Source organism: Lontra canadensis, unplaced genomic scaffold, assembly GCF_010015895.1.
Source record: "Lontra canadensis isolate GAN:19392208 unplaced genomic scaffold, GSC_riverotter_1.0 scaffold4, whole genome shotgun sequence".
Classification (NCBI taxonomy): Eukaryota; Metazoa; Chordata; class Mammalia; order Carnivora; family Mustelidae; genus Lontra; species Lontra canadensis.
Window position 1 is genome coordinate 52,021,898 of NW_022630998.1, and position 18,711 is coordinate 52,040,608.

General features: G+C 35.6%; 1 protein-coding gene across 3 annotated transcripts in view; it reads left to right on the top strand.

Annotated features, from left to right (window-relative positions):
- Window positions 1–18,711, top strand: part of IL6ST (interleukin 6 signal transducer) — a 53,501-nt gene that overhangs the window by 15,929 nt on the left and 18,861 nt on the right. For 2 of the 3 annotated variants that reach the window (XM_032850400.1, XM_032850406.1), the window contains exons 2-5: window positions 2,882–2,964; window positions 8,632–8,708; window positions 13,530–13,835; window positions 14,702–14,822. In XM_032850400.1, coding sequence (XP_032706291.1) covers window positions 8,645–8,708; window positions 13,530–13,835; window positions 14,702–14,822 — 491 coding nt within the window. In that variant the 5' untranslated portion in view covers window positions 2,882–2,964; window positions 8,632–8,644. The remainder of the gene's footprint in view (window positions 1–2,881; window positions 2,965–8,631; window positions 8,709–13,529; window positions 13,836–14,701; window positions 14,823–18,711) is intronic. The other variant, XM_032850413.1, reaches the window with a different exon arrangement.

Sequence of the window (18,711 nt, forward strand, 5' to 3'; positions counted from 1 at the left end):
ATTAGCATTCAGCCATGCCATCTGTTCACATGCTGTCTCTAACAAAGTCGACTAGTTACAGCAGAGACCTTAATTACCACAAAACCTAAAATATTTATTATCTGGCCCTTTACAAGAAATGTTTGCCAAGTCATTTTAGAAATTGTAAAGTGCCATTGGGAAAAAATAGGAAGGGGAGATAAGCAGTACTGGGGGGTCAGGGAAGACCTGTATGAGAAGGTTGAATTTGAGCAAATGCTATAAGGAATTCATCTTTATGTATTAACTTAGAAAGACGTCCAGTTGTAGTAAGTGAAAAAAGCAAGTTACAGCACATTTTTGTGATCCCATTTTTGTAAAATAAGAAAGTATATATTTATGCAGTATAATGTAATACATGAATAGAAAACTTTGAAAATTACAAACCAAATTGTTCACATTAGTTACCTTGGTGGGATTATAGGGGACTTCTACATGATGTATTTTCAACTTCCATTAATTTGAAAATTTAAAAATTACTTCCTTTGCATTTTAATATCATTATAAACTTAATTTCGTATATATTAAATTACATCAAAGGCTTAATATGTGTGAAACAGTAATGGAGGATTCAAAAGGAGTTGAACCTCCTTGCCTTAGTTTTTTTGTTTTGTTTTTTTGTCTTTTTTTTTTAAATATGGTAGTCACCATACAATACATTATTAGTTTTTGATTAGTTCATTGATTCATTGTTTGTGTATGATACCCAGTGTTCCATGCAATACGTGCCCCCCTTTAATACCCATCACTGGGCTAACCCATCCCCCTACCCCCTTCCCCTCTAAAACCCTCAGCTTGTTTCCTGGAGTTCATTGTCTCTTAAGGTCTCCCCCTCTGATTCCCCCCTTCATTTTTCTCTTCCTTTTCCTAATGTCCCCCATGCTATTCCTTATGTTTCAGAAATAAGTGAAACCCTATGATAATTGACTTCTCTGCTTGACTTACTTCATTTAGCATAATCTCCTCCAGTACCATCATGCTGATGCAAAATTTGGGTATTCATCCTTTCTGAAGGCTGAGTAATACTCCATTATATATCTGGACGATATCTTTATCCATTTGTCTGTTGAAGGGCATTTCAGCTCTTCCCACGGTTTGGCTGTTGTTGACATTGCTGCTGTGAACATTGGGGTGCATGTGGCCCTTCTTTTCACTGCATCTGTATCTTTGTAGTAGTGCAATTGCTGGGTCATATGGTTGCTCTATTTTTAACTTTTAAAGGAACCTCCACACTGTTTTCCAAAGTGGCTGTACCAATTTGCATTTCCACCAACAGTGTAAGAGGTTCCCCTTTCTCCACAATCTCTCCAGCGTTTGTTGTTTCTTGCTGCCTTCATTTTGGCCATTCTGAGTGGTGTAAGGTGGTATCTCAGTGTAGTGTTTTTTTATGTGTGTGTGTTTTTTTCTTTTTTTCAGTGTGGTTTTGATTTGAATTTCCTTGATGCCTAATGATGATGAATACTTCTTCATGTATCTGTTAGCCCTTTGTAGGTCTTATTTGGAGAAGTGCCTGTGTCTTCTGTCCATTTTTTGACTTGATTATCTGCTTTGTGTATGTTGAGTTTGAGGAGTTTTTTATAGATCTTGGATATCAGCCCTTGTCTAGAGTGTCATTTGCGAATATCTTCTCCCATTCCATAGGTTGCCTCTTTGTTTTGTTGACTGTTTCCTTTGTTCTGCAGAAGCTTTTGCTCTTGATGAAGTCCCAAAAGTTCATTTCTGCTTTTGTTTCCCTTGCTTTTGGAGACAGGGGTGTGTCTGTTTTTTATGCCTGTGCCATGCTGTCTTGATCCTGAAGTCAGGCATCATGATGCCTCCAGCTTTGGTTTTCTTTTTCAACATTTCCTTGGCAATTCGGCATCTTTCTGGTTCCATCCAAATTTTAGGATTGTTTGTTCCAGAACTTTGAAGAATGCCATTGGTATTTTGAGTGGGATGGTGTTGAAAGTATACATGGCTCTGGGCGGCATAGACATTTTAACAATGTTTATTCTTCTGATCTATAAGCATGGAATGTTCTTCCATCTTTCTGTGTCGTCTTCAATTTCAGAACATAAGTGTTCTGTACTTTCTTCCTTCACCTCTTTGGTTAGGTTCATTCCAAAGTATCTTACAGTTTTTGGTGCTATTGTAAATGGAATTGCTTCCCTCATTTCTCTTTGTGCAGGTACATTGTTAGTGTATAGGAGAGCAACTGGTTTCTATGCACTGATTTTGTATCCTGCCACATTACTGAATTGCTGTGTATGACTTTGAGTAATTTAGGGGTAGATTCTTTTGGGTTTTCATGTCCTCTGTGAAGAAAGAGAGTTGGACTTCTTTGCCGATTGGGATGCCTTTTCTTTTTGTTCTCTGATCGCTGGGGCTAGGACTTCTGGTACTGTGTTGAAGTTACTACATTTCAAAGAGGAACCATCATTAATTATACTAGAATTTAACTTAGTACTGAAATTTAAGTTGAATTTTTATGCCTGTGTGCATAAAATAGTATGGCAGTTGAAAAGCAGTAGCCTTAACTGCTAGTGAAAGGCAAAAGGTATGATTCTTCTAAAGATTTGCTTTGATTCCTTTTGTCAAATTCAAAAATGTCCCATTCATGTTTCTGTGACATTACATGAACATAAGGGAAGTTTGGAGTAGGCATGGAGGGGCTGATAATGTTTCTAAGTATTTTTCAAAACATCAGTAGGATGTTTAAATATTGTTATACAAGTGTTTATGGGGTCATTTTGTACCGAAAGTCAGAAGGTACCTAAATGAGATACTTTCAGGAAGGCTTATAGCAGGCAAGGATTTAAGAAGAATGCATGTAATAAATATTACCAAAGTCAGCTTTCTGAACAAGCCTCTCCTCTCTTTATAGTGAGAATGAAAAGAGCATGACTTTTGGAGGCAGAAGACTTAGTTTCAAGTCCCTGTTTCTTCACTTCCTAATTTTGTGATTTGGTAAGTAACTTAACCTGTCAATTTTTTTTTCTTTCCCTTTTTTTTTTTTTTAACCTGTCAGAATTCTTCTTTTGTGAAGTTTCAGTAATGAATCCTTGCCATTTGAAACCTAGTGTATATGTACAACACAATGAGTGGACCCTAAGGTAAACTACAGACTTAGTGGGGGTTAAAGTGTGTCCATGTAGGTTCATCCTTGGTAAAATGTACTATTCTGGTGAGTGATACTGCTAAATAGGAGAGGTTATTTAGCCTCTGTGTGGGGGCAGAGGGTGTGTGGGAATTCTCCATACCTTCCTCTCAATTTTGTTTTAAGCCTGAAGCTCTTTATTAAAATAATGATTCCTGCCCTACCAACCTCCTTTTCTAGGATATTAGGATAATCAGGTGAAGTAATTTATATAAAAGCAGTTGTGTAGTGTAAAATAGTATATAGTGTACAAGTGTTACTATGAATTAATAATTAGTAATAATGGAATAGAGCAGAGTTGGATCATTTTTAAAATAATAATGTAGGTATAACTGGCTCTCTGAAAATTTATTCACAGTAACACTATAATGTGTATACATCCTACCATATTGGAATTTTCTTCATCCTGATCCCTGCCCAGCTTATTTATTCAACAAACATTACTTTGCCTTCTTTTTGGCAATCGTAGTTCATCTACTATTCTATAATTACAAGAGCAATGTTACTATGGTAACTAAGTTTATATTGACATTCTTCCCTCCAATGAAATCTGTACCTAAATGTATTACTCATGCCTTTTCTTTTGTTTTTTTTTTGTTTGTTTGTTTGTTTTTATTTTATTTATTTGACAGATGACAGGTAGGCAGAGAGGCAGACAGAGAGACAAGCATGCTCCCTGATGAGCAGAGAGCCCCATGTGAGGCTCCATCCCAGGACCCACCCTGAGATGATGACCTGAGCAGAAGGCAGAGGCTTAAGCCGCTGAGCCACCCATGCGTCCCTACTCATGCTTTTTCATTTTGTTCTTGGGTCAAAGTAAAAAGAAAAAGACACTCAAAGATCACAGTCCATAAGTAACAGAAAGAATTTATAAAGGCCAAAAGTATCAAATATTTATCAGTTAGAACTCAGTACATTTTCTCCCACTTAAGAAATCCATGGGAATGAAAATGAACAAGAATGATAAAATATAGGGATAATCTTGATCTGTTCTAATTTTTTAAAATCATTTGTAAATTTTATTCATTTAACAATAATAGTGAGTGAGTTCTGATGTGCACCTTTCAGCACATTACTGTGTTGAACCACCATAGTTGAGGAATTGCCATTCTAGAAGAACCACTCAGTGTGCTTGGAATAAGCCTTAACCATATGTGTGGTTAGCAGTTTCATAGAATCTTTCTTTGACAGATCAGAAGTAGGCAGAGAGGCGAGGGGCGGGTGTGTGGGAGCAGACTCTCTGCTGAGCATGGTTTCATAGAATCTTCTAAGATAAAGATGCAAATTTCAAGGAAAATTTTATGCCATATGTGGTTATAATATATGCATGGAAAGTTCTGCCAGAGATGCAGGAGGATAATGCTAATAATGGAATTTTAAATTTAGTATGTACTGTCAACAAAATGAGAGGAACAGTATGCAGTATACTATCAATTCTGTCCATTTTAAAACAAGATAAGCCCCAAAATGAAGTTGACTATATTGCGTTTAATATTTTAGATAGTGCTACTGTGTTTCCATCTCTTGGGTTGGGACTATGAAATTAAGTTCCTGAATAGATGTTTCTTCATCAAATCTCAATGACAATCCTTTAAAAATTAAGACATTACTTAAAAAAAAAAAAAAAAGATTTTATTATTTGAGAGAGCACACAAGCAGGGGTAAGGGCAGAGGGAGACAGAGAAGTAGACTCCCCACTGAGCAGGGAGCCTGACTTGGAGCTCAATCCCAGGACTCTGCATCGTGACCTGAGCCAAGTCTAAGGCAGATGCTTAACTGACGGAGCCACTGAGAGGTGTCCCAGGAAACGTTACTTTCCAACTATTAAAATGTGAAACCTACCTTTGCCTGTTACCTACCGTGTTTCATGGCCCTGCTTAGATAAATCTAATTGCTTTGCGGTAACTATAAATACCTTTATGGGACCTCTTGTGTCAGAGTTTTGTCATAAGAATATAGTGCATTCATAGAAAGATTGCCAGTTTCCAGGAACTATAGAGAACCCTCTCTACAGTGTTAACAAGGTACTTGGTTGGAATGGGTGATTGGTGTGTAATTGCATACTGCTCTCCCAACATGATAGATATTTTCTTCATTTTGTTTTGATGAGCAGTTGAATGATGTGGATTTTTCTAATATGGGACTATTGAAAGTTAGGAAGTAAGAAATAAAACCAGTGGAGGAAAATGGTTCCTGCAATTTCATTCTTTTATCATTTACCCTGTAACAGTTTAAATAGTTCATGAGCAGATTATTATAGAGTGACTTATGTGGTTAGGGAGTACATAAAGTCAAGTTAGTACTGAGATTTAATAAAAGAACACTGTATCCCAAATGCAGTACTGTGAAGCCCTGTTAAGAAGTTCATGGTTTTATTTGGGGGAGAGAGTTTACACATCAAGTACTTTTAAATGCAAATTTAGTTTTTGACTAAGTACTGAAGTCACATGTACAACATTGGAAAGGTACAGAGAGTATATGGTAGAGTGTCTCCTTCCTACTGTGGAATCTCATCCAATAGCAACCAGTCTTTGAATTAGTATCCTTCTTGAGGTATCTTATGCATATATAAGGAAACGAGTGTATTTTTTTGTTGTTGTTCCTCCCCACAAATAAATACACTGTTCTCTACCTTAACAGTATTTTATTTTATTTATTTATTTTTAGATGCTGTTACACATCTCTAGGTAGTGATCGAGAACTTATCATTTTTTTTTGGAGCTACATGTAGGCTGTATTTGGATATACCATAATTTAAGTTACTTGTGCATTAACCTGTTTTATTAAAAACAAAGCTATAGTGAATAACCTTATGTGTGTGTTGCTTTGCTCATTTCTGTAGGATAAAATACTGGAAGAATTATTAGATTCAAAAATACAGTATTTAAGTTTTTTTTTTAAGATTTTATTTATTTGACAGAGAGTAAGTTTTGTTTTGTTTTGTTTTTTTAAAGATTTTATTTATTTACTTGACAGAGATCACAAGCTGATGGAGAGGCAGGCAGAGAGGGAGAGAGGGAAGCAGGCTCCCTGCTGAGCAGAGAGCCTGATGCGGGCGGACCTCGATCCCAGGACCCTGAGATTATGACCCAAGCCGAAGGCAGCAGCCTAACCCACTGAGCCACCCAGGCGCCCACAATATTTAAGTTTTGATCGATAATGCAAAACTGGGCATATATCTTGTCTGGGTTCTTTTTTTGTTTATAATTGAGCTCTGATTTATAAAGAATTCATTTTTAATTCCTAGTTTATTGGGAAGGTTATGCCATTTACACTGTAAGTGCAGGAAATAAGAATGCCTTTATGTCATGGTCTCAAAATATTGTGTCGATAATTTTTTATTTTTCATTATATTTTTGCCAAAACTAGAAATGATAATTGGGCTCGTTTTTGTTTTGTTCACTGTTTTTACTAAGTATAACTTACATGCAATAAAGTCCACAGATCACAAGTTTATAGCTCAGTAAATTTTTAATGACCATCTAGTTTATAGAACATGTCCAGCATCCCAGAAGTTCCCTTCTACCCTCTTTCCCCACTCCCCAAAAAAGATAACAACTGTTCTCGATCACCACAGATGACATTTGCCTGATTTCGAACTTTTATATAAAGGGAATCAAGCATACTTTGTGTCTCATTCTCTTCTCTCTTAATAGGAAATTCAGTCATGTTGTTGTGAGTACCTGTAATTAATTGTGATTGAGTTACTTGAATTTTTCTGTTCTCCTGTGTTCGCGTTTGGTTGCTTCTACTTTTCAGTACTTAAACTTGTATGAACATTCTTGTACATGTCTTTTAGAGGAGTGAAGCGCTGAACTTTTTTTTACTATGTACCTTGCCTGGGTAGATTTTATTGGTTTGTTTTTAATTGAGGTCTAATTTATAAAGAATAAAATTCACCAATTTTTAGTATACAGTTTTGTTGGGAAACCGTTCCCCATAGATCTCTTAAAAGGTTTGCTTACAGCCTTGGAAAATTGAGATAATGTCTCTCTCCAGAGTAAGAGGCAGGCATGTTTACTGCCATTTTAAAAGATGTGGGTTTCCTAAGCTCAGTCTTCCTCTCCTATAACATGACCCACTGTGTGTATGGGTGTTACCAGTCGCTCTTGACAGTGCTCTGTTGGAATCGGGGCCCAGGCAGTTGTCACAAGAAAATGCTGCTCCTGGTATGAGTAATAAGGTCCTTTGTCTCTGATGCAGGAGTCTCTTGTCTCCTGCCAGTATTCATGGAACTAACAGGCTAACTTGTTAGCTTGCAAGTAAGGTTAAATCTCAGTGCTTTTCACACTTCTTGACACAATTGAGTGAATTTTGACTAATAGAGTTTTATCACTACCACAATCAGGTCATAGAACATTCCTGTCACGCCAGAAAGTTCTTTAGTGTCTCTCTACATTGATTCCCCTTTTCCACTTCAGCCCCAGCCAGCTCCCTAATCTGCTGTCACCCTGGTTGTGCCATTTGTCAGATACCCTGTAAATGGAATTCAGCATAGCATAGACTGTTATCTGTGGCTTCCTTTATTTAGCATAATGCTTTTGAGATTCATTCATGCTACTGCATGTATCACTAATACATTCCCTTTTACTGCTGAGTGGTATTCTATTGCATGGATATACCATTTGTTTGGGTATTGGTTTATCCATTCTTAAGTTGATAGACAGTTGGGTGGTTTTTAGTTTGGGACTGTTACGAATAAAGCTGCTATATGAACATTTGAGTATAAGTCTTCATGAGGACATGTATTAGTATTTTTAGTTCTCTTGGATACATTCTTAGTGAAATATGTATTACTACTATTATGTACATTTAACTTGGTAAAGAACTGCCAAATCATTTTCCAAAGTGTATGTATCATCTTGCATTCCTTTCTGGGGTAGTTTTAATTTGTATCTCTCATTATGAGTGGGATTGAAAGTACCATTTTTTATGTTTTAAATAATTTGTATTTTCTTTTCTATAAATTGCCTATTCAGCTTACCTTGCTGGTTTTTCTACTAGGTGTTGGAATGTTTTAGTGATGTGTAGGCATTCTTCATATAGCAGGGGATATTTTTTTTGGTCATGGTATTATGAATTACAAACTTTCTTTTCCATTTTGGCAAATACCTTTTGAGATTGCTTTTGGTGGGTTTTGCCGTGTGTCCCTCTGAAGTACTGTCTCACACAGTATTTACTAATAATTTACTAATAATGTAAGTCTTCACATACTAAAGAAACAAGATTGCCCTTTTAATTAACCTTAAAGTATAAATTGTGTTCCATCACTTTTTTATGTAGCCATAACTCCGGTGGGAATAAAGAAAAACATTCTGATGACTTAGATTTGTTTTCTGCATGCTCATAAAATTTTACTACCTTTTAGAAAAAGACACCTATCCAGTGAAAACAAGAGCTTTAGGAATTGTGTCTTTACTTACTATGTGTAATAAGAGAAAAAATAATAAAAATAATACTATGTGTGTTTTTTACAGAAATTAATGCAAGATGTTGACATTGCAAACTTGGATAGTGCACGCATTATTTATTTTCTTCACCACTGAATCTGTAGGTAAGGTTCATGAAATACACTACCTCCCAACCTCATAAATTAGGTTTATGTATTTTTGTATAATTATATAATTAAGCTTATGCTTCATAATTATGTAATTATATTAATGTTTCTATTCTTTCTAGGGTCATTATTGGGAGAATAATGCTGCCGTAACCTAAAAATGATTTTGAAATGTAAAAATATTCCTCATAAATTATAGCTTGAGTTGAAAGAGTCTCCCCGTAATCCTAAATGCTGTTTAAGTATATTAACGATAACTTTAAGGTCGGGGGGGAATACATTGCTGATGTTTTGGGCATTTTTTTAATACATAGGAGAAAATCTATTAACCTTTAGCACTTCACTTTTTAATGGCCAAAGGTGTCACTGAACAGTGCTGTGTTAGTGATAGGTCTGGAATCCACAGCCTCATCCTTGAACTGGTTGTTACTAGTAGCTAAGAGTTAAGTACAGAAATTAAGAGTAAATGTTTAGAATCTTTAAACAGTTTGATGTAGCTGTGACATCCAAGCATGCCATCACTGGACTTAAACATATGGTATAGAGCAAAAGTATAAGTCTGTGAAAGATTGGGGGTAAAAAACCAAACTGATCTTTAACCACAGGTAGTTTGAGAAGCACTGCTGTAAATCAACCCCTATCAAAATCTAGGAATGCAACTTTTGAACACTTTAAGTGACATAAGACTACTTTGAAAATTGTTGTTATTTAGAAAATCTTTTCCTTATTCTTGAGGCCAAATTTTCGTTGTAACTTTTTCCCATTATCCCTAGTTCTGGAGTAGTTCCACTTTCTCTTCCCACTGTTCAGCTTTTAGAAAATACTGAAGGACTGCTTTCATGTGTCTCTAAGGCCTCTCTTGCCCAAACTAAACTTACCCAGTTGTCCTAATAATTCTTCATAGGACGTGGCTTCTAACCCTGTACATGTTGATTACCCTCCTGATTCTTCTCTTGGTTGCCCATAGCACATTCCAAATACAAGACCATCACACCTCTCATACTTACCAGCTATAGAACTTAGACCAGTTACTTGATCTGTGTCAGTTTCCTGATTTAAAAAATCACCATAATAATTGTTCCTGACTCTTAGGGGTATTGTGAGAATTAAATGAGTTACTGTACACAAGCCATCTGGACAGTGCCTGGCGCAGAGTAAACATTATAAAAAGGATAGTAATTACGTAATTGTTACTGAGGTTTTAATGAAAATGCACTTAAGAAAAAATAAGTTTAATGTACCAGAACTGGACAGGGTCTGAGTAGAGTGATTTTATTTTTACTTTGATCTGAGCATCATTCTTACTCAGCATAGTTTTTGGCCAGCTAAGATAAACTGTAGTTCCAGTTAAGTTACTTATTGGTCAGTGAAAATTCTTAAGTTTTCACATGAATTAATTTCAAGCCATTTCTCCCTTACCCTATATTTAATCTCACCCTGAATAAGAGAGATTTTGCTCTCTAGCAAATTTCATTATATTAGTTTTGATCTTTTGGTCTAATCTTCTAAAATAATTTTAATTCTAATATTAGCATCCAGTGTTAGTGATCTTTCATAGCCTTGTCCTTTGCTAATTTGGTGTGTGTGTGTGTGTGTGTTCTGCCAGATTATTGAAAAAAATGTTCAAAATAACAGAAGTAATGTTATTGCTGCCTCACAAATTACTCTAAAACTTCATGGCTTTAAATGACAATAATTATTACTTCTCACAGCTTGTGTGTGTCGGGAACAAAGTTGGGCACAGCTGGATTATTTCATCTTTGCTCTATGATATATGGGGTGGGGAGTCACTTGGAGTATTCAAAGACTGGGGACTAGAATCATCTGAAAGCACTCTGATTTATATGTCTGGTATTGATTTTGTCTGTAGGCTAAGGCCTTTGCTAGGCTTATTGGCCAGAACACCACATGTGGTCTTGGCTTCCCTGCAACATGTGACTGAGTTCCAAGGACAGATGTCCCAAGAGAAAAAGAATGCTGGTTGAAAGTTGTATTCTTCTAACGATCTAGCTAGTCACATAGCACATTCCATTGGCTGGGGCAGACATAAGCTCCCACACAGATTTGAGGGCAGGAAGGGAATATTGAACCCATTTCTTTGTGGAAGGAGTATCAGTCACATTGTAAGAAAAACATGTGGGATGGGATAAATACATAGGTGTGACCATATTTGGAAAATACAGTCTGCTATAAGGACTGAAAACAGGTACTTCGGCATACTTCATTGAAGACCTCTGTCTCACTGACTTCTTCTTTTTTATAGAAGTTAATATATATGAGTAATCAATTAAGGATGTCTTTTTTGAACCTATGAAATTTCTGTGTTTGTAGATCAATAAAAGTCAGATACGAGCAATTCTGTGATGTTCAGCTGTTACCTGTTATGGTATTTTCTAATCCACCATTTCTTCATCTTGTCTACATGATTCCAACTAAGTTTATCAAATGCCTTTTTAAAATTAAAACATTTCTCTTTCTATAATTTAATCTCAAATAGCCTGGTACCCCTGTAAAAATGGGATTAATTTTGCATAGGATTTTAATGAGTCTGCGTTTTACTTTGGAACATCTGCTCATTTCTAGTATCTCTCTCATTCTGTGTGATTAAAAATTAATACTGAATCTGTAGTTACATCTTAGGTTATTTAGTATTCTAAAATACATTTCATATTTACTATTCTTTATTACTTTAGAGAAAGTAAGTAAAACAGGAGTGATTTTACCAAGGAATAAAGTGAAGTCTAGGGAGTTGGAAGGACTGGCCCAGTATCACAGGGTAACTTAATAGTATCCCACAAGATGAAGTTCCATATATTTGGAAGTGTAAAGTAGTATGTGCCCTGGGCACATATTAGACATGTATAATAATAGCATGGTCATATAAACAGCCCACCTTAAAAGTTTCGAAACAAGGAAATCCACATTCCTAGTCTGGGCATTATAGATTTGATGAGATGTTCCAGGATTCCATTTGAGAGTAAAGTTTTGACTGCAAAGAAAAAAAAAAATTTTAAGTATAGTTTTTAATTCTTCCTGCTGACTTTGAAAGAATCTTCCATACCCTGTCAGTGTGACTTGATTGTCTTTGGAGAGTAGTAATAATTACAATAGGCTTATCATTTACTACTGGTAGACTGTTAAATACCAGGCATTATAATAGGTGCTTTATGTAAGTAATTTTAATCTCAACTCTTCAAGATAGCTTTTATTATGGGTGCCTGGGTGGCTCAGTCTGTTAAGTGTCTGCCTTTAGCTCAGGTCATAGTCTCAGGATCCTGGGATCCCATTGCACATCAGGATCCCTGCTCAGCAGGGAGTCTGCTCCTTTTGCCTGCCATTCCCCCTGATTGTTCTCTCTCTCTCTCTTTTTTAAAAAAGATAGTAACTTCATTTTCCAAGTGAAAACACTGAACCTCAGGATAGGTTACCACCCAGAAACCCATTAGCAAAAGGATTCACTAGGGAAAGTTGCCTTGTGTTTCTGGGCAGTGAGGCTATAGTCAAGCCAAGTAGTTAGGATTTTATCTTGATGGTGTAGGCAGCCATTAAATAATTTAAAATACGGAAATAGTATGATCATTTTGAATAGTAACTCTGATAGCAGCATGTAAGATAAACTGGAAGGAGGTCAGACCATGGTATAATGGCCTGAGCTTCAGCAGGAAAAAGGGACTGGTGAGAAAGAGGTTGACAGACATATTAAGAAATAGAACCAACCAGACTGAGTGCAATACTATGAAGTTGGAAGAGGTATTGAAGGCGACTATAAGGTATCTGGCCTGGATGACTGGATATAAATAGTGCTGTTAGCAGAGGTAGAGAAGTAAGAGTAAGTTTGAAAGGACTGTGATACATAGAAGTTTTAGATGTGTTCATCTTTTTTCTGTTTTTTTAAGATTTATTTGAGAGAGAGGGTGAGTAGGGGGAAGGGCAGAGGGAGACAATCTCAAGCAGACTCCCCACTGAGTATAGAGCCTGACGTGGGGCTCGATCCTGTGACCCATGAGATGACAACCTGAGTCAAAACCAAGAGTCAGACGCTCTTAGAGTTGGGCTGCTCAGGTGCCCTTTATATGTATTTATCTTAAAGTACTTAGGAAGGATTTCAGGTGGCTATGTCTTGCAAGTTACTGAAAAGAGTAGGAAGTTAGAGCTGGAGATAGGGATTTAGTTGCCATCAGCATGGAGTTAGGTGATAGTTAAAGCATACACTTCTGGTATAGTTCTTTTTATGCAGGATGATTTTGTTTTGTTTTTAATATGGGATTTTATCCCATTTATTGTTAAAACTAATTTATTTGGCCATCTTGTTCTATGTTCTTTATGTTCTTTGTTGTTCTGTTGCTATATCCTTTGTTGTTCGGAATTTTGATAAATGAACATTGTCTACTACCTTCCCTGGCCCCATCCATACCCCCAACACCATTCGGGACTGGAGAGGAACAGAGCCTACCACTGCTGCTTTGCTGGAAGGTGTAATTTAGACCCTGAGTCTGAATCAAAGAATGGGATTGGTGGTAGAGTAAGTGTGAATCACGCTGCAGGCAGTCTGTGTTTCCTAAAGCAAAATCAGAATGTTATTAAAAAAAAAAAAAACGGCTGAGGCTTACAGATGTCTTTTTTTCATCAGCCTTGTAATTTGTATATTTCTTTATAAATTGAGGCACTGAATTCTGGCCGTATTATTTTTTCACTGTGTAATTCTTTTTCGCTGTCTTTAAGAGATACTGTAGTGAAGATTGAGGACTGCATTGATAAATACCATTTTATACCAGAATAATTCAGTCCATTTTTCTATTTTCCCTTGTTCCTTTTCAGGTGAACTTCTAGAGCCATGTGGTTATATCAAACCGGAATCTCCAGTTGTACAGCTTGGTTCTAATTTCACTGCGGTCTGTGTGCTAAAAGAAAAATGTATGGATTATTTCCATGTAAATGCTAGTTACATTTTCTGGAAAACAAACCATCTAACTGTTCCTAAAGAACAATATGCCACCATAAACAAAACAGCATCTAGTGTCACATTTACAGATACATCTTCATTAAATACTCAGCTGACTTGCAACATTCGTACATTTGGACAAATTGATCAGAATGTTTATGGAATCAGAATAATTTCAGGCTGTAAGTTTTGTTTTGTTTTTGTCTATTTCAAACTTTGTTATGACTGTTTAATTACATTTGTAATGTCTCTTGGTCTTTATGAAATGCAGTTATTTGTTGGCTTTATTGACTTTTGGACATGCTTTTTTAAAAAAATAAGTTTCGAAGTGGAAGTCCATTTGCATTACTGCTGTACAAAAAGCTTGAATAGTAACATATCCTGAAAGTCGATTATCTCAGTTTCCTAGAAAAATGTTTTTACATGAGACCCACAAAAAACAGTTCTTGAATTGAAATTTGTCAGTGTATCCATAGTAATTTTCAGTACCCTTTAATTGGTGAGGAGATCACATACAAAGCAACTATCTGAAGGTAAGTAAATACTGGAGAACGTCCTTTTGTGTCAGAGTAAACTTAGTCTGATCCAAGAGTAGCTTGTCAAATTTGTGGATCCCCAAGACCATAATTTGGTATTTGCTTTTCCTCCAAGAGAGTTTAAGAAAACAATAGGAGGAGAAATATAAGTAAATCATTTGTTTCCATTTAATTGCCTCTTAACTAACATGCAGTAATACTTAATAAAATACACTTCATGGGGAAATCAGTTAATATTCTTAAATAGTTACAAATGAAAGTTGATTTTGTGTAGAAAATTAATTTGAAACATGCTAGTTAGTGACGGTTACAGAAAATGTGTATTAATTTAAAAAGTAGGAGTTTAAATAGAAAAGATGAAATTTTTAGTCACTAGTCTTTCATTATGTCTGGGGTTTTTTTTTTTGTTCGTTTTTCATCTAATTTCGTTTGCAAATGTCTTGGGTAGTATATAAATTGCATGTTATTTGTGGGTAGAAAGCTTTTGAAAATTGCACATTTTTCCCTTTTAGTGCCTCCAGAAAAACCTAAAAATTTGAGTTGCATTGTGAATGAAGGAAAGAAAATGATGTGTCAGTGGGATCCTGGAAGGGAAACATACCTGGAAACGAACTTCACTTTAAAATCCGAATGGCAAGTTGTTTTTAAGGTTTTTGTATGTTGAACTCAATAATTTGTCGTTTGTGCTAGAGTTTTTATTTCTTAAGGTGGAAATAGTAAATGCAAATTTTTGTCTAAGCTTTTAGAGCATCTGAAACAAAAAAGTGGAAAGAATAGTATAATAAATTCCCATGTGTTCATCATCCAGCTCATGACCAGTCATCTGTATACCCCACCCCAAATTATCTTAAAGGAAATCTGAGACATCCTATCATCTCATCCATAAATACTGTAGTTCATACCTCTGAAAGATACGGATACTTTGACACGTAACTGTATACCATTATTATACCCAGATATAACTAAAGAAACTTCGATAGATTGTCCCATTTTCAGTTAGTTTCATGTTTCCTCAGATGTTTCATGAAGATATGTATATACATACTTTTATAATTTTTTTTATTTGAGTATAGCTGACACATAATGTTAAAACAGTTTTCAGCCGTACAGTGTGGTGATTGAACTCTTAGGCAGTGCTCACGACAAGCATAGCTTCTGTCATCATATAACACTTTTAAAATGGCATTGTATTCCCTATGCTGTGATACAAATATTTGTATATATTTTTACAAGTCATCAAATCACAATCTCCATGCATTACAAATTTGTTTTTGTTTTTTTTTTAACCATAGATTCTGCCTGGTTTTCTTTAACTTTGCAATTCAGTCATTAAAGTAACTGTTAGACATTGTTTAACATAGTCCTCTGTCCTTTTTTTTTTTGCCCTAGAAATTTCTATTCAGTCTAGACACTTGATCAGATTCAGGATTTTTGTTTTTGTTCTTGTTTTTCCAAAAGTAATTCGTAGGGGTGGTATATACTTCTTAATTCTTTCTCTCCCCTTTCTCTTTTCTTTCTTTTTTTTTTTTTTTTAGGTGCACATCACACCATATTTTACCTTAATTGAAAGTGGAATAATAAGCACTTAGATGATTTATATCTGCTGTTTTTGTCAGTCATTTTTATCTTTCTCAGTTTTATTGTGAAATCATTGATACACATTACTGAATAAGTTTAAGCCTTATAGCATAGTGGTTTGATTTACCTAAATTGTGAAATAATTAACAACTGTCTTTTTGTATAGATACAAAGAAAAAAAAAGGAAAAAAATTTTCTCCTTGGGATAACTCAAAGGATTTACTCTCTTCACATCTTTCCTATGTATCAGACATAGTGTTGGTTATAGTCCTGTTGTATGTCATATCCCTAGTACTTAGTATCTTACAGCTAGAAGTTTGTACCTTTTGACCAGCTTTGTCCAGTTCCCCCTCTCTCTACCCTCTGCCTCTGGTAACCGTAAGTTCTTTTTTTGTGTGTGTTTGGTCATTTTGTTGGCTTGTTTTACAGTCCACAGATAAGTGAAATCATAAGTACTTGTCTTTCTTATTTCACTTAGCATAATCTCTTGTTGAAAATGTAGGATTTCTCCATTTTTATGGCTGTCTAATAGTCCATCATGTACGTGTATCCCACAGCTTCTTTATCCATTCATCCATTGATGGACACTTAGGATGTTCCCATGTCTTGGCTGTTGTAAATAATGTTGCTATGAACAAGTGGGTGGATATTTTTTGAGGTAGTGTTTCTGATTCCTGGATCAAAAATGCCTGGATCATTGTGGTAGTTTTATTTTTAGTTTTTTTAGGCTCTTCCATCTTTTTCATAATTGGCTTAAGCACTTCACAGTTTCACCAACAGTGCATAAGGGTTCCCTTTTCTCTACATGCAGACCAACATTTGTTATCTTTTAAATGATGGCCATTCTCAACAGGCATGAGGTGATATTACAGTTTTAAATAACATTCTTCACATGACGGGTGATGCTGCGTGTCTTTTCATGTACCTGTTGCCTCTTCATATTATCTTCTTTAGAGAAATGCCTGTTCAGATATTCTACCGATTTTTCATTTAGATTATTCTTTTGCTGTTGAGTTTTAGAGTTCTTTATATAACTGTTAACCCCTTATCAGATCTATGGCTTCCAAATATTTTTTCCTATTCTGTAGGTTGTCTTTTCACTTGGTTAATGGATTCTATGCAGATTTCTATTTTTTATTATTATTTTTTAAAGATTCTACTTTTTTATTTGTCAGAGAGAGCACATGCACAAGCAGGCAGGGTGGCAGGCAGAGGCAGAGGCAGAGAAGCAGGCTCCCTGCTAAGCAAGGAGCATGATTGAGGACTTGATCCCAGGATCCTGGGACCATGACCTGAGCCAAAGGCAGCGGCTTAACCGACTGAGCCACCCAGGCATCCCCAGATTCTTATTTTTATCTAATTTTTTTAAAAAAATTATTTGACAGAGCAAGAGAGCACATGTGGGAGCTGGGGGAGTAACAAAGGGAGAAGGAGAAAGCAGGCTCTTCACCTACTGGGGAGCCCAATAGGCTCGATCCAGGTCCCTGGGATCATGACCTGAGCCAAAGGTTGATGTTTAACTGACTAAGCTACCCAGGCACCCCGCATTTTTAGTTTCACGTAGTTGTGCTTGTGTGTGTCCTGTTTTTGCTTGTGCTTTGAGTGTCATACCCAAAAAATCAGTACAATGACCCATGTCACAGAGCTTTATTCTTACATTTTCTTCTAGGAGTTTCAGGATTTGAAGTCATAGATTTAAGTCTTTATTCCATGTTGAGTTCATTTTTGTGAATCATACAAGATAGGGGATAATATCATTCTTTTGTAGGTGAATATCCAGTTATCCCAGCACTGTTAGGAATTCCCCTGGGTCCCTTGTCAAATATTTGGCATAATTAATTGAATTGTGCTTGGGTTTATTTCCAGGCTTTTAGTTAGTTCTTTCCACTGGTTGGTCTATTTTTAATGCTAGTACTATGTTTTGATGACTAACTTCATCGTATAGACTGAAACCAGGAAGTGTGATGTTTTCCAGCTTTATTCTTTTTTCCCTCAGGATTTTTTTTTTTTTTTGACTGTTAAGTCATTTGTGTTTCCACATAAATTTTAGAGTGTTTTTCTGTACTTTTGTAAAAAATTGTCATCATAATCTTATTGCATTGAATCTGTAGATGGCTTTTGGTGGTATTAATGTTTTAACAATAATTAATTCTTGGAATTTGTGGGCACGGGGTACCTTTCCATTTATTGTGTCTTTGATTTCTTTCATCAATGTCTTATAGTTTTCAGAATAGAGGTCTTTTACCTCCCTAGTTAAATGTATTCTATTTTATTTTTTCTGATGCTTGATAGATTTCTTGATTTCTTTTTTAGAAAATTCATTGTAAGTATATAGAAGCACTACTGATTTTTGTATTTTAATTTTGTATTGTGCAACTTTACTAAATGCACTCATTAGATCTAACATTTTTTGGTTGAGAGCTTTTGTTTTTCTGACACTAAGATGGAGAGGTGGTTTCAGGTACTGTTGTCAGCTTGATCCATTCTTACAAAGTTTCCTTTTTTTTTTTTTTTTTTTTTTTGGTAAAGACAGGTTTTGTTTATTGGACTTGGCTTTGATATGACTGACACACACTGCATACATAGTACAAATTGATCTTAAACAGTTCTTGACTGCATTTTTTATCAAAAGCTGGAAGAACTTTGCAGTGAATGCTTATACAGATCCATCTTTAGATCCTATAATTAACATTTTACTGTGTTTGCTTTATCACATATGTGGTGTTTATGCATACTTCTCTCCACCTATCCACTTCTTTTTTTTTAAATGTATTTCAAAGTGACTTGCAGGCATTAGTATATTTCACCCTTAAACACTCCAGCATTTACATTATTAAGTAGATATAATTGTACATTTACAGGTACATTTTTGGTTTTTGGTAAAATTTGTGCATCTTTAAATATATCTTAGATACCTGAAGCGTATCAATCAGTGACCTTTGAC